At 35.2% G+C, this 16,506-nt stretch overlaps 2 protein-coding genes across 5 annotated transcripts in view; one reads left to right on the plus strand and one right to left on the minus strand.

The window, feature by feature from the left end:
• Positions 1 to 126: 126 nt before the first annotated feature.
• Positions 127 to 895, minus strand: LOC117243272 (ragulator complex protein LAMTOR4 homolog). Of its 3 annotated transcripts, none has more exons than XM_033510612.1 (3): positions 820 to 895; positions 480 to 559; positions 127 to 386 (listed from the first exon to the last, which is right to left on the minus strand). In XM_033510612.1, the coding sequence occupies exons 2-3, from the start codon at positions 549 to 551 to the stop codon at positions 147 to 149; spliced, it is 312 nt and encodes a 103-aa protein (XP_033366503.1). In that variant the 5' UTR covers positions 552 to 559; positions 820 to 895; the 3' UTR covers positions 127 to 146. The 3 variants fall into 3 exon arrangements, with proteins under 3 accessions (XP_033366503.1, XP_033366504.1, XP_033366502.1); XM_033510613.1 differs by lacking the exon at positions 820 to 895 and adding an exon at positions 651 to 801; XM_033510611.1 differs by having other exon boundaries at positions 480 to 871.
• Positions 896 to 2,696: 1,801 nt separating this feature from the next.
• LOC117243196 (zinc finger protein 423 homolog) overlaps positions 2,697 to 16,506 on the plus strand; it is a 138,831-nt gene continuing 125,021 nt past the window's right edge. For both annotated transcript variants that reach the window (XM_033510466.1, XM_033510465.1), the window contains exon 1: positions 2,697 to 3,247. In XM_033510466.1, coding sequence (XP_033366357.1) covers positions 3,208 to 3,247 — 40 coding nt within the window. In that variant the 5' untranslated portion in view covers positions 2,697 to 3,207. The remainder of the gene's footprint in view (positions 3,248 to 16,506) is intronic.

Raw genomic sequence — 16,506 nt, forward strand, 5'->3', positions numbered from 1 at the left:
TAAAAATGGAATAAAAATGAGACATTAACAAGTAACACAAAGACAAATTTATTATCATCATATTTTTATTAACATTAGTAATATTGAAAAAATTTGCATATTCCGGTTTCATTCGTTTTATTTTTGCATGAATGGATGACATTCATTTATACATCAATAAGAGGTTGTTCTACAGCTGCAGTTGTTGAGGATGTCAATTTTTTTTTCACTACATGGATCTTTTTGTTTGAGAGACAAATAATATAACAATGATCTGGATATGTTATTGATATTTTATCAAAAGTCTCGTTATTAGGAAATGCTTTGGGATCAATTTTATTGGTTAGCGTGATTAATCCTATAACAATGTTTGCAAATCTCTCATCATTTTCCAATTCACCTCCAGACTAAAATAAAGTATACAATGTTCAGATTTTATAGATAATTAATTGACAATTGTGTAGCAATTTCTATATAATCAATGAGCAAGAGAATATTACCGTTAATACAGCTCCATCCTCTGTCAAAATTAGATGCCCAATTTGATCTGGTATACGTTCCAGTGAAAGCATATTTTTTCCTGAATTCAAATATTAACTTAATCTTTAATATTAAATTTACAGATGGAACTGTTTTATTCGTTCTTTTTCTATAAACATTCAATTTCTAACCTATTTATATTATTATGTCTTAACGGTCTCAAAGTATTAACTGTACCATGAAATCATTTATATTTAACAAGTTACCAAAAAAAAAAAAACAAAAAATGAAATATATCGATCAAAATTTGTAGGCAATTTTACAAAACTATGAAGTCAATGAGCTGTCAAAGATATCAACCTGTGTATTTTTTATTTGCTATATCTCTGCTGATTCTTCTCTGTCGGTAATGCAGAATTTCTTCCGTTCAACACAATTTCAACATGTTGGAAAATAAATTAAGATAAATATATATATTATCTGGAAAACTTCAACAAACAAATTGGAAACAAAAAAAGAAAAAAAAATAGAAGAACATCTCAGATAGCTACATCTTAATGTATTTCTTCAATTTTTCGAAATTGCATAGGTATAAAGCAATTGTAGCATGACACAAATATTGAGCATTTTATAATATTTTTTCCATACTATTTCGGTTTATTATCAAATCTGTTCCATAAAATTTCTTTACATTTACACAGTATTGCTTTGTTAATTTTCTGAAAGTACTAAGTGTGTTATGCGTATGTATGTATTAGTTTCATTTTGTTTATACTGCATTATAATATTTGACTATTTTTATGTTGTTAATTTCCTAGAAGTGTGATACTTCTAAAAATTCACTTATCTATAATTTAATTAATTCGAAACAGGAGTTATTTATTAGGATGGGTACGTTATAAATATATTATTTAATAAGAACAATGTTATAATTCAAAATAGGGGCCTAACTATTTTTCTAATATAGTAAATGTAATATTTTACTAGAGAACCATTTAAATCTAAAGACTATTAACTATAAAAGAAACACAATACTTTCATAGTTAAATAGTTGAATAATTAATAATTTTCCATTTCTAAAAAATTTACTTCTACTAACCTATATTTTACCAATTGGTTAGAAAGTACGAAAATGTGTAATATGCGTTATAGATAATATTGAAAAGAATAGTTGAAATTCAATTTCATTAAAGAATCTCTATTTCTACATTTATATTTTTACATAAAAAATCACGATCTGCTCATATAGTTTCACGATTACGATTTTTACGATATTATTATTATTTTTATTAATGTATTTTATAACAAACGTGCATACAGTCAAAGACAAAAGTATTTGTACAGTTTGAATGTAGAATTAAAAAATATATATTCTATCCCATTAAATATATTTGAATACGTATCTCTTTATTATATTTAAGTACTTATAGTAACAAATGTACACAGGAAAATGTTAATTAAATTATTCGATTATTGAAACGAAAGTATTTGTACAGTACTTATACTTACAAAAGCTTATGAGCTTTTTGATAAATAATTGCCTGCGATCTATTGGGCATGGATAATACTAGATTTTTAGCGAATTCCGCGCTTCTATATCATGCAAGCCTTTAAGATTGATATTACACATATATGTGTAATAGTATCTACGAATTAACTTTTGTTTATATCCATTTACTACTGCAAGTGTTAATGTACAATACATAATTACACATATCTAAATATATTTAATAATGTAGAAAATATTCCTCTTTTTACTTTTATATTCCAGTTGTACGAATACTTTTGTTTTTCATTGTATGTAATTTTCTAACATACAGTCGTGGACGAAAATAAGTGGACAGGTAGTGGATGTAGATATCAATGATGTTTAATCGAACCACTCCTAGTGTTATGTACTTCTATTTTAATTGTTATATCCTAATAGCATACAGATTACTTATCAAATAATTTAAATTAATATTTACATTTTTATACGAACAAGCTATACTTAATAAAATTTCGTTGATATCTATAGCATATAGCATATTTCAGAGCGTTAAACAACGGCGAATATAGGGCTGTGAAAGTGATGAACGCGTTAATAATATCGCGTTGTGTTTTCTATATAAATTTATTTCAGCTGCATTAAAGGTAGAATTGCGCAGGCCACTATCAGTAAGATACAGTGCGCATGTGCAGTGAGGATCTCAGTGGTTCTCTGCACCAGCGACTTTGCGGTATCAAGTACAGTGTCATTCGTTGCGCGTCTTCCGAGCGCGTTTGTTCTGTGTTTGTGTTGTGTTCCGTTGAAATCTTCCTTAATACCATCACGCGAGGCCACGTGGTTTCCGGTACTCGAATTCTTCCAAAAAATAATCAGATATCCTCAGTGATAAATCATTCTAACTTATTATTTCGTGTCCCTTATGGAAGATATAGGAAATTATCGTAAATAAATTGGTCGATCATTTGTTCGACTCGATCTTCTTTTGATTCTCGAAGATGTTACTATCCGTCGCCATGGTTACTGTGCGCGGGTAATCGTTCATTCGAATTCACGCGAGATTGTCGTTCGTTATTCGAAATTGTCGTTCGTATCACGGTTTCTGTCTACGATCACGGATTCAAATAAAACTGTCAACGACTGGACATAGTGTGGCTAATTTGGGTTAGGTTTGTGCACGGATGGATCGAGTTCTGAGAAGTGTTCCGAAATGTGACTGAATCGTTACTACTGATCTGCTAGTCGAGAGGTGTCACGCTGCTATGTCCAGGAGGAAGCAGGCAAAGCCTCGATCTCTAAAACGTGAGTGCCTTACTTTCATATGTAATTACTAGATTGATTTTTATGGACTTTTATATTATTATATACACAAAATGGAAAGATGCGGAATGTAAGTAGAATTACTAAATATCATCTACTAAATATCATAATAAATATTCTGAATATTTGATATATGTGTTTTTCCATATTATATGTATTATGTGCATCTTTGCACTTTTAAATTTCCTATAAATACATAGAAATTCGCAGTTTTATAATTACATAGTTTATTGACTTTTCTCAATTTTGATTATTTGACTCAGTCATGTGTCTAATAGCTTCATTTTATCACTGAAAAGAGAAATCACTTGATGGATCTCAAGCTAACATACTTTTTATTATTTTATTAAGAAAGCGCCAAATTAAAAAATGTTTCTTTCGCAATAATAAATAGGAATATAATATTCTTTTATTTTAATTCAGTTGACGTTAGGAAATTTATCAGTAAATTAGGTTAGGATTAGCTTTCGATAAATTTACCTAACCACGTTTGAATGAACGAAAGTACTACCATTGTTTAAATAATTATTTGTCGTCCCTGAAAGTACCTAAAACTTAACCTAACCATCTTTATAAACTTCGAATATCAAGTGTATTAAATTAGAAAGACGTTCAATTTAACGAGTTTTTCTTGTTTCGTAAAAAAGGGGGAACAAATATTAAATATTGGGATGAATCATTAAATCATATAATTATTTTATCATCTTTTCCGTTCTTGTTACTTATCAGATACATATATAGGAATTTCATGAGTCAGCTTTTGGAAACTTCGCGTTAAATATAACGTGTAAGCATTGAAACGACACGACTCGTTCCGAGGATGTTTCTTTTTCTTTTTTTCTTCTCTTTTGCTTTCGGCAATGTTTACGAATCCGTGGCATACTATTGCGACACGTGATTGCTCCAAGTGTTTATCGAGGCCTTGAGCTTACATGGATAACAAAAAATTGGAAAATCGTGCAGAGGAGCGGTTTTCTCGGGAAAATATTGCTTTTCGTATGAAAGCGTGCGTGCTAATCGTTGGAATGAATTATGGAGGGAAATTTGACTCGAGATCGTAAGGGCTAATGTAGGAGATCTGAAATTGAATATGGAATTCGAAGCCTGAAATTTGTAATTAGAATTTGAAGAATCGATACGAGAAGAATATAGTTTCAGTTGTCAATAATCTGAGTGAATTAAGAGAAATGAAATTAAAATTAGACGAAATTAAATCATTTCTTAAAACATACTACGAATTCATAGTACTATTCGTAATAGAAGTTTTTTTTATTTTTGATTACGGAACCTATACCTTTCTTTCTCTTCCATTAAATATAGTTTAAATATTCGAGCCGCTTCCTTATTACTGCAAATTGTAATTTTTATATTGCTCAGAATTTTTTAACTGGAAACTATGGTTATAGATTAATTGCATCAGTTTAAGTCTTAGATTTATATCAAATTACGCAAGTGTACGAGATTTGGAACTGAATATAGATCTGAGTTCGAAGTTGAATTTAAAAGTTGTATAAGTACAACTTTCTATATTTCTGATTTCGTTTTGGAGGTAGTCTGATTCTTTTGAGTATCCTACGTAAACAAGCATCAGGGCACAACGTTAAAAATATTTTAGCAGAGTTCATTCGAAGAGTATATTTGAATTTTTATAATATAAGAATATGGGAGACGTATCTAGGAATATCTAGGATTCCAAGAAGATATACAGATGTGCAAGAAATTATATAGTGATCGTAAATCAAGCTAGGAAATTTTATAAGAATTCTAAATTAAAAAATATATAATCAATTTGGAAAGAAAGTAATAGATACGCATCGTCGGTCCATATCTACTCTACCATACTAATGAGGACAAAATAAGATAATCAGGTTATCTCCGCTTCATTCTATATATCTATAACAACGTTATAACTTCATCCATAACACCTGTTCTTCGCAATGTTCGTTCACCATACCACAAGTCCCGCTGCATCAGAGGCCACTGCATTGGAAGAAGGAAAACCTTTGAACCCACAAAAGGAACGAAGAAAATCCATAAACCTAGAAAAGGAAGAACGAAGACTGATAAGCGCTTACAAGTAAAACAGAAGAGTCACACTGAAAAATTCCCAAAAGTCTCCGACACCCGTTATCCCCTCCGGAACCTCTATCGTCAATTCCCTTAAATTTAAACTGCACTCGGCGAGCGATCAGCCGAGCGCACAGGTGTTCGTCCGTAAGCAGAACCATAAGACAAGAAAGAGGAGAAGACGAAAAAGACAGAAGGATCTGCCTGTTGGATGAATGAAGGAGAAGGTGGCAAGGTTTTCTTCCGAATGGAGGAAGATCGTACGAACAGCTTGCTCTCATCCAGAATGATCAGGGCGTATGTGTTCCCGGGTAATCGGGATAACGACAGGAACAGAGTGACCGGTCAGCCGTTTCGACTGACAGAGAGGCAACTATGGATAACAGGCTAAGAGAGAGAGAGAAAACCAAGGGAAAACGAACGTAACAGGATGGAATGGAGAGGGGTTGGATATGGCGAATGATGAAAGGAGAGGTTTGGAACGTTGTCAGTGAGGGAAATAGCGATGGAGACACGCGAAGTGAGCTATCTAGAGTAGAGAAAGAGAGATAGAAGAGGAGAAAGGGAGATGGGAGAGGGAGACAGAGTCAGTAGTCAGCCAGGATGGAATTAGGTGGAAACCCGCGGGACTGCTGCCTCTCCCTGCGGAATTCCCGGCCTCTGTAATCACCAGTTCTCCTATCCTATCCAATTCTGGTCGCACTGCTTCCACCCTCTCTCTCGGCCTCCCTATTTCCTCCATATTTCTATCTCAGTTACTCCCTTTGGCGCATCGTCCTTTCCACATTTTATTTTCCTCGTCTTTCTATCTCCGTCTGGCTCTCGTTTTATCTGTTTCACTCTATTTCTGGGCTTTACTCATGCTCGTTTTCCTTGCCCTCTACGTGGGTTGATTTTCTTTGAACGAGTTAGCCTGGTGTGTAGAAAGTTTCCGAGGTGTTCGGTTTCTTCGATGTCGTGGCATTTCTAGAGCATGGCTAGGTGATATCGCGCGGTACTGTTCGGTGATTAGCGCTGAGAGACGTAGGATTTTGGAGATGCAGTTCATTTCCATGCGAAGGTTCCGTGTTCAGTGGGTTTAGGTTTGTTTTCTAGATTCGTGAAAAAGTGGAATATGTAATGAATTCGTTGTAGATTGTTCTTCAGTTAGCGGAACGATTGAAATCTTTCTTTGTGTGCTATAATGTAATCGAAAGGATCGGAAATAGTATAATTTTGCCTTAATGCTATAACCTTTGTTCTTTTGTGAAATATTGTTATATTCGGTTCTCTGTAATTCAAGCACGATTGCAAAACAATTATTTCTGATGTTATTTGTCTGGAATAGTATTTTGGAATATATCGTGAATATATGTAGTTGAAAATTCTGAAACGATTGTGTTTGGTGCAGCTTATGATAATTAATTAAGCCACGATCGCAGGCAAAGTAGTTTATCGTTGTCTGTTTTCACTTTCTCGTGCTTGTAAGTAGAAACAGGCGGACCGAGACAGCCACTTGGAGAACAGTACCGCTATTCAAAGTCGTCTTGTACATTTAAATATCATTAACTGAAGTTTGCAAGTTACAAGTTGTCAATTTTCTAACAAATGCACAGATCTCGCACAGATGCATCTTTACGAGTAAATTTTGCAAATTTCACAAATTTCATAATTTGTCCGATTATTTTGTTTAACGATAGCTTTTTGAATAAATGCGAGGAAGTAAAGGAATAAGGAGAAGGCTTTAGAATAATACGAGTGTATTGTATAAATTTCAGATGAATTTTAGATAAACTGAAACATCGATTCGGAGTAAAAATACCATTCAGTAGTATAGGTCAAGGTACAGCTGAAATAAGTAGTGCAAGCCAACGGTATAGTCTCGTGGTACTTATAATTTCTTTATAATCATACTAGTCGAATTTTCTACACTCTTTTACACTTTCTTACACCGTATCTCTGCGGTACAAACACACGCATTACCATCGTTTTTCTTTCAAGTATTCTTGTATTATACGCGTCTCGTATTCCCTCAACTACTTTTCCAACTTGTTCAACTTTCCACGCGAAACACTCCCGTGAAACTTTGTTCAGCATCAGTGATACGGCGAAATTATCAAGAGTCATTAGCCTTAAAATTAACTGGCAATGTATAGCAGGAATGTCGACGATAGGTTTGAAATGTATTCCACATATCTCTATCTCAAATATACGAGAAATGAAAATTTTCGATGGCGCGAAATTTATTCTCAAATCTCTATACTAACAAGATATCGAAAAAAATTTCCCTATCAAATAAAACCTCTGTTGCAGAAATCCCTATCTCAAATATACCGAAAATAAAAATTTTCCCCTGAACATGAAACCTATCCGAAAAATCTCTATCTCAAAAATATGTCAGATACAAAAATTTCCCTATCGAACATAAAACCTGTCCAAAAATTCTGAATCTCAGGAATATCTATTTCAAAAATCTCAATCCCAAAAATCTATCAAATACAAATATTTCCTTATCGAATGGAACCTTCGTTTCACAAATATCTGACTCAAATATATCGAAAATAAAAATTTCCTCGTTGAGCATAAAATCATCAATAAAACATATAAAAATTTCCTTATCGAATGAAAGCTCTATTTCAAAAATCTCGATTTCGAATAGACAGACGATAAACATTTCCCTATCCAATGCAACGCTCATCCCGACCATCTCAGTCTCAAAAGATGTATCGAAGATAAAAATTTCCTTATCGAATAAGATCTACGTAAAAATCCCTATACAAAAAAAGTCTCTATGTAAGAAGTCTCTATTTAACCTAGCTATATATACATATCGTAATCTATATTCCTAAAACTGGTAAAAATTTGAAATGTTTGATTAAGTAATATCTAGAAGAGCTGAGAGCATGGAAGGGGAGGGAGGGGAAGGGAGAGCGGGGGGGGGGGGCGGATAGAAATCGCCGGTTTCCGGCAAAAGCAATTCGATGTCGTCCTATCGGATTAGCCAGGGGTACCACCACCACTGCGATCGTGGTGGAACATTACGAACACGCGGTTAGCCACGAAATAGCAAGCCTGGCCGATAGCATTGCGAGCATCGGTGATATAGGGTGTTGCTAATTAATGCACGATAATGAACCTGGGCGCAACCGAAGCTGTATTAATGGATTCCAATGCCCATCATAACATGGGCGATCCGTAGGTGCATTGGAACCATATGTAATTGCGTTAATGGAGGCCCATCTGTTTACGCTGTCGGCTTTTGGGCTACTTATGCTCGTCACTTGTCCAGCAAATAATCATCTAACGATGAATAGTTGACCCATCTGTGCTTGTCGTCCCTTCGAAATTCACGAAATTTCGTACAATTTAATCAACAGTTGATTTTATCAACTGTTTCGTGAAAGTTTTCAATCGTATCTTGGCTGTAACCGAGTTGTCGACGATCCTTGAATCGTCGATTATCTTGATGTTAAAGTCATCATAGTTAACCGAACGTCTCATTCATTTGTAATTTCTCCTTGGTCGATCTAGATCATCAAATTTTATTGAATTCACATTGAGGTTAAGAAAACGTACTTTAGCAATTTGCTCAATATTTTTTTTTTTTTCGTTGCTATTCTTCTTTTCTACGTAAATTCTATAAGTTCGTGAGATTGCAAAGAAATCGAGTAGTCATTACGATAAAGTATTACGATTTAGGAAACTCGAACTACCATGAGAAAATATTCTAACCGTTTCTCAACTGTGCTTCAAAATTTTATTCATTAATTTATTGTTATCATCTGTATTGTTTGTTTATTTTCAGTCAGACTGCTCCTTATCGTAGTAAATTATATCGTCTCTTATAAAAATGTAAGAAACGATGTATTTTAATAATTTACGAAAAAATTTCTGTTATACAATTCAAGAAACATTCTACGACAGGGTTAATTGTTGCGATATTATATTTTTGTTCCGGGAATTTTGCGAAAATTTGAGCTACGAGAAATAGAATTCAAACAATATAATTAAAAGTCTTTGGAATAAAAGTTATTGGAGAAAATTTGTTGATGCAGAAAAAGGATAAGAAATATGAGATTTATCGAGTATAATTAAATTTTTTAATTACAGTTTTTCAGCCAGAACAAAGGGAATTGTTAATTTAACTTCGTTAAACGACAAGCATCGAAAGAAATATTTAATACGAATTTCATGTAATTTGATACATCGAATGGCCGCAATTGATTATCGCGCGTATTAACATTGAGTAGAAATTCTTCACGATGCAACCATCGTGAAATTTACAATCACGATTCTCCATTAATATTCGCCATTACATAGGAATATTCGCGAGCCTGTGATCGTATAATCGTAAACATTATGATCGGGAATCAGAACGCAACGACCCGAATCACAGCGCATTATGCTTCAGGGTCGTGATTGTAATTTGCGTCTCGCGTCTAAATGCGTAATAATAATCTCTTAATTAACGCACGCGATATTACAATTATTAACGCGTTTCACTTTGGTTTCGTCAATCTTTCGAATTTTCATGAAACATATTCGAAAACGTATCTTTTAAGCTTTCCAGTCATCGAATAAGTACGTAATCTCATAAACAAGATTTAAGATATCTCGATAATTTCGGTGATTTCGTTCTCTTCTCAAGGCATATTTCATTGAAAATTTCAAATAAAAATTCTGATAAACAAACTTTTTCTGTCTTTCCACACAAAGAGTAAATACTCCTGTTTAACAAACATTTAATAGGAAAATTCGAATAAAAATTCTAATGGTTAAGTTATCACTTTAAATGACGATTTTCGATGTAGAGGAACTAGATTATCTTGGCATGTATCGAGACATCGAAATAAAAATCATCGTTCCATCCTCGAAGAGTGTTGATTCTCATTAATGTGATAATTCAAATAAATCTAAAGGAATAAACCGGTCTCTGAAAATTGAAGATCGGCGTTAGGTTTAATTAATTTCCTAGTTTAAACCTTTCATGATTCCCGAAATTTTTCCATCTCAATGTCGTTTCAACTAAAAAAAAAGAAATGTCTTTAGATACTAAAAGAATCTTTCGCATAAAATTGGAATGCAGCATGTACGTGCATATCAATAACAATCTTTAATCACGTCTTGACCAGTTTTAAAAGACACGTCTATCTACTACGGTACTCTTTATGGCCAGTTTAACTGCTTCAATCGTATATTTATTAATGTCAGTGATTTCTGCAGATTTTTTAACTTTTTTTGTTCAAACGTTAATTTTAGGCGGAATGTATTTACTGTATTAGTATTATTTAGCATTTTTTTTCTATGTACTCTAAAGAGTTTCTAGTCGTTAATCTAAATGAATAAATAAACGAAGGGATAAGTAAATAAATGAATAAATAAGTGAATAAATTTTTCCTTATCTCTGTCATTGTCGCGGCATTCCTTGTCGAGAGAGAAAAGTACGATTCTGTGGAAAATGATTCGAAGAACTTAGCAAGATTAATCTCTTAATTAAACATCTCTCATACTAAAGGTCTGAGGGACCAAGTGTATGTTGCACACTCGAGTCCACTATCGATGGACAATTAAATAGCATTATAATCATCACATAGATAGTCATTTAATTACCATATCCATCGTGCAGAATAGTGGTTACGTTTACCATGTCACGGAAATGTATACTTTATATACAATAATTCACCGAAAAGCCGATAACTTAATCCTATTTAGAAGTTGCATTATAATCACTATAACCACGGGGCCGGAATTAGGGCTGTCACTGCAAAAACTAATAGCGGATTAAGTTTTAGACCAGCCACGATTAAAGGGATTAAAAGGGTAAGCTGGAAATTTACATTCTACCATTGCGTCCAGCCTCTCTATTCCATTAAATATCTCTTCAGGGTAGTTATTCTATTCCGTGGTGTCAAAAAAAAAAAAAAAAAAAAAAAAAAAGAAAGAGAAAAAAGGAAACTCTACTGTCGGAGTTTTTATTTGGAATTTTTCATTACGTGACACAGAATTTTCCACGACGTGTCTCTTCGCTCAGCTCATCTTATTTCGTAGGACGATAGATTGCGGGCTGCCAGAATCTGTATTTGGAATTTCCTATTAAATATCTTTTAAGATTAGCAACATATTCCACTCTGTGCGTTCACTAGATTAATTATTTAATTAATTAACTAAAATGAAATAGAGAGAGATTATTAAATGGATATATCTATCAAGATTTTTCTATGCAATTTTCTATTAAACGAGGGCAGTTACTCTATCTTGCAGGGCACAAGAAAATCGAGTATCGCGACTTTTACTTTTTCGTTACACGCGCACGATAAACTTTCAAATTTAATTTTTCGGAAACAGAGCTTTAAATGAACAAGTGTTATTCCATATTTTCTTTCTTCTAGAATTTAGATATACACAAGAAATTGGTAGCACAAACTATCCCTGGTTTAATATGATCGATTATTCGCGCGTCTCTTTTCCAAATATCATTGAAGCAACGAAACTCTGAGACCACAGATCAGCAGCTTTAACATTAAAAGGAAAATTCTCGACGAAATGGAAGCCGAATGAATAAAAACAGAAATGTGTCGTAGGAGAAGAAAACCGATGACAATGTTCGCATAAGGTAGATTCTTCTATGTTAATTAGATTTCGCTGTGCCAATATTCCTGAACGCGAGTGTACATACGTTGTTAGACGAGGCGATCGAATGATGGCACGGCCGATGCCTTTGGGTGACCTTTCCATCGCGAGGACGAAATCGGCGGCAAAGTTAAAGGAGGAACGCAACTTGTGCACGGAACGTGTGCAGAAACGAGCTTAGACCGCGTGTATATGCCGCGTGTGTAATTCCTCGAGCACGCGACGCACAATTCGCCGCAAAAGGGAGGGCCACAAGTCAGTCGTCGGACGTGAACGCCTTGCGTGGCCTTGCCTCAAAGGAATACCGCGTGTCCCGGGCATGTCTTCCACGATGTCACTTCTCCTTCTGCCGACCGATGCTTCCGCATGCCGGTCGCCGCTTTTATAACACTCTTTGCCGCGTCTCTCAAACGCCCGCCCACTTTATACTCTTCTTCCTTCTGATACTTTTATATCTTCCTTTGCGCTAGCTGCAATTGCGTGCACGGGTGGAGAAAGGTGCGCCGGGTTTGTTGGAAACAAGTTGTTGCTAGTTTGCGAACTGTCGCAATATTTTCTCTTGCGTTCTATACATTTCAAGAGGATCATGACCATCGTGCAGTTTTGAAAAATGCTATTCGACGAGTACTGGTTTTAGTTGGACGCTGATTAACTGTTTTACGTACGCTTTGATGAGTTGGCGTTCGATTAAGCGGCAGATGTATTTGTTTCGATTTAAACCGAATTTTAGTACATCGTGCCTTCTTTACAAAAATATCACAGTTGTTTTTATTATTGATATTGTAATTAGTAAGGAGGAGATTGTTCCATGATCTGACAGAAGTTTTTGTTTTTAAATAAAAGGCTGAGTTTTATAGTTAAGTAGAATATACTCGTAGGTCAACGTTGGTCTTGTAATACTTAAAGAATAATTGTAATAATAGTTCATTAGTCATCCGAAGTGATTCTTCTCGGAAGGATTTCATGACACAGGTTTAGCGACGAGGAACCTTAACGTTAAAATCATTGTGCAATATCTCGAGTCGTATCCCGTATAACTTTCCAGAACAATTACAATTCCCAGTCGATCAATGATTCTTAATCTACGATCAGATGAAGAAGAAGAGGGGAAATGTATACAACTTAATTTCCCCATAATAGGAAACCTCGACGTTAATGTTATTCCAGAATATCTCAAGTGTCCTACATCGTTGCTCATAGCAGTTATAATTTCATGCCGATCAATTTCCTATGTTTCTGCGTATAGTGTGCATTCTTTGTGTCTTTAACGGAATCGCGCAAAAAGTGCAAAAAGTGCGCTTTTTAATCTAGAAGAAAAAGAGAAGAAACACCGTAACAACCTGCAATAGCAAGAACACTTAATACCAAGACCATAGTAGCCACGATTGCTCTATATAACTTTCCAAACTAATTATAGTTATAATTCTAAATCGATCAGTTCTATATGCTTTAGCATATCGTGTGTTACGCGTGTGCGATTATTCTACGGTACCTTGCCTGTTCCATCTAACTTACCAAACCAATTATAATTATAATTATTCTGAGTCGATCAATAATCGGAAAGGCTATCCGCCACAAGGACAAAGACAAAACAAAGCAGGCGAAGAGGAAGAACGACAAGAAGGATAAGTGTTTTAGCATGGCTGACTGTAGGCAACGGTGGGGCCAAAGTTATCCCGCAATATCCCGGCTGCTCCAGGTAGCGTGTCGGAGCCAGAGGGTGTTCGTCGGTGGATGCGCTGCTCCCGAGGGAGTCTGAGCCCGCGTCAGAGCTGGCCGGGGTTAGGTTCCCTCGGGAATTAGCTCGACTTCCCTTGTACCAGCCACCCAGTCAGCCATCTACGGCACAGCACGCCAGAGCAAGAGCAGAGCAAAGCAGATCAGAGCAGACCAGACCACAGCAGAGCAGATCAGAGCAGAGCAGAGCAGAGCAGAGCAGAGCAGAGCAGAGCAGAGCAGAACAGAGCAGAGCAGAGCAGAGCAGAGCAGAGCCTTTCCCAATGGCTGCTCTCTCGGCTGTCTGGCTGGCTGTCACAAGTCCAAGACGTACGGCGGGCTGCAACCGGGGAGCAGAGATAGCAGTCGCTCCGGATAACCCGCAGGACGGTCTCTCCTTTATTCACGGCATATCGATTAATGACTGGGAAACCCTGCTGGCTTCGTAACCGTCCCCGCCTGCAGCCACCGGGACCGACGTCTCGACGCGACCCCGTGATCCCCACGAGATATCGTTAGCCAGATTATCGTAACCAGCAGAGGGTAATCGTCAGACCTTACACCTTCTTCCTTACTGTTCTTCGTCCAAACTTTACTCTGCAAGATGTATTTTATAATACGTTTTATAATACGTCTTAGATTTTATTTGCTATTTTGATCGATGGGAAAAGGAGGAAGATGGGTTGGAAGGGGAATGGCGGTTAGGGTTCCCTGGATTTTCATTATGACCCTTATGTTTGAATTAATCTGTACACTGCGCTACTTAAGTTGGATTTCGATAAGGAGAAGATGAAGCAGGAAGATGTTAGAGACAGTCGTGTAATATCATCCGGGATTTTCACATTTTTTGGTAATTTTATGCTGTACTATTTTTGCTGTGTTATGCTATAGTACGCTTGGATTTCTTTTTATTATCAGTAAAGAAAAGGGGAGAAAGTTGAGAATGTTAAAAGAAGAGAACGCTAGAGGATAGTTGCGTGAGGCGATCTAGTTCTTTGGACTATGCTTGCTACGTATTTCAATATTTTGTATTATAAATCTCGAATATTTGATAGTTTCCCTTGTTGTGGATTTTTATTCTCACACTGTAGATAATAGATAAAGCATGAGACAGAGGAGGACGTTAGAGAAAAGTTACGAGGATTTGTTTAGCGAAGGGTTCCTTATCGAGGAGCAGGCTTTAAACATTATAAGGAAACGAAAGTTTCTAGAGAAGGAAAATTAAATACAGCGCGATGACTATTTATTATAAATAGAGATTTATTCTTTCTTTATTAATTAGAAACTTGAACCACAAATTTGAATTTAAGTGTTCGAATTAGATACTTGAATTTTAAATTAGAAATTTGAAGGCAAAAAAATTGAAATCAACGTATTCCTACTTCATCTGGCCCTGACTGAAATTTCAGATGTTATCTTCTCAGATTTCCGTCTATTCATTCGTCTAGAGGTTTCGAGACATGGAAATTTTGACGCTTGCCTGGTTTTATAACCTCGATCTATTGGGCAATACTATAACATCGTAATACGTAACATAGCAAGGGTGGAACGAAAGGGGTGAGGTACAGTTTGGAGGGTTACAGTCGAAACGTATCGATGGAGAACGCGTGGTTTTGGGAGGTTTAAATTGCTCTGGACGTTGATGGATTTGTCTATAGCGAATATGTTATTTAATTGCTCGAAACCAAAACGTGTAACGCAGTAATCCTTCGTAATTTGCAAAAAAAAAAAAAAAAAAGAATAAAAAAAGAAAAAATAATTCTGCCCGTTATATTGATATTTTATACGTAGACTGCGATACATCTGTACATTTTATGGGAAATTGAAAGGCATGGAAATATAAAGGATGTATTCCATAAAATAGTATTTTATGTAAAATGGAAAATTTTATATGAAAATAACGCAAAATAATATCGAAAGTAAAGTTATTGTTTCAATATTTAATAGACGAAACGGGCTTCTATGTGGGTTAAGCTTCTTTAGTTATGTTTCTAAAAAAAAAAAAAAAAAAAATAAACTTCTATGGACATCCGTAGTTTGCTTATTGTGTTGCATAATATAAGCAAGAAAAGAGAAAAGAAGAAAATACGAAGATAGCGAAGTAGATAATAATAAAGATAGAGAAGAAGATAAGTAGAAAAACTTAAGAATAACCGGATCCTCGTAACTCAAGATTTTACATTCGAAGCACAGGAAAGAAACATCCTTGCATATTACATGTATATCGCGTCCTAAAATATCTCTGCTCAAGATTCTTGTTACAGGAGGGTTTAGTCTCAATATGCAGTTATCATCCTCGTGCATATAGATCGGCTTATAATAATACGTTTCTTTGATATTAACTCGAACACAATTTCCCATACTCTGGCTACATCGTGCTGTATTCAGCGAATACAAAAATTCCTTCAACTTTTGGATGTTTCTTATAATTTTTACGCCGAGAGAACTTCCATTTCGTTCAGCTATCCTTATAACTATTTTAAATCCCTTTTTCTCTTACATAAAATTAGAACTCTCTATCGTATGAAAAAATAAAAACGTAATTTTCGCATATTCATCAAAAGCACTAGCGTGTTTCTCTTAACCAGTGAGCTGTTTCTCACGAGTATACTCGTCGCGAAGAAGCGGCAATATTTTGTGTTACAACGGGTATACTCGTCATCGCTTACTTTTTCTCGACACATTTTACGTGTACGCTTTTCAAACAGGTTAATTGTGAAATTCAATTACTCGAGTGTTCCTCGCTATCTTCACGTCTAAATAACTACGTATTTTACGTCTACATCTTTCCACACGCTGTATGTCAAAATATCTACAAAATATTATCTACAAGCTTTGAGAACAACCAC

Source organism: Bombus vosnesenskii, unplaced genomic scaffold (assembly GCF_011952255.1).
Source record: "Bombus vosnesenskii isolate JDL3184/JDL3185 unplaced genomic scaffold, Bvos_JDL3184-5_v1.1 scf7180000013265, whole genome shotgun sequence".
Classification (NCBI taxonomy): domain Eukaryota; kingdom Metazoa; phylum Arthropoda; class Insecta; order Hymenoptera; family Apidae; genus Bombus; species Bombus vosnesenskii.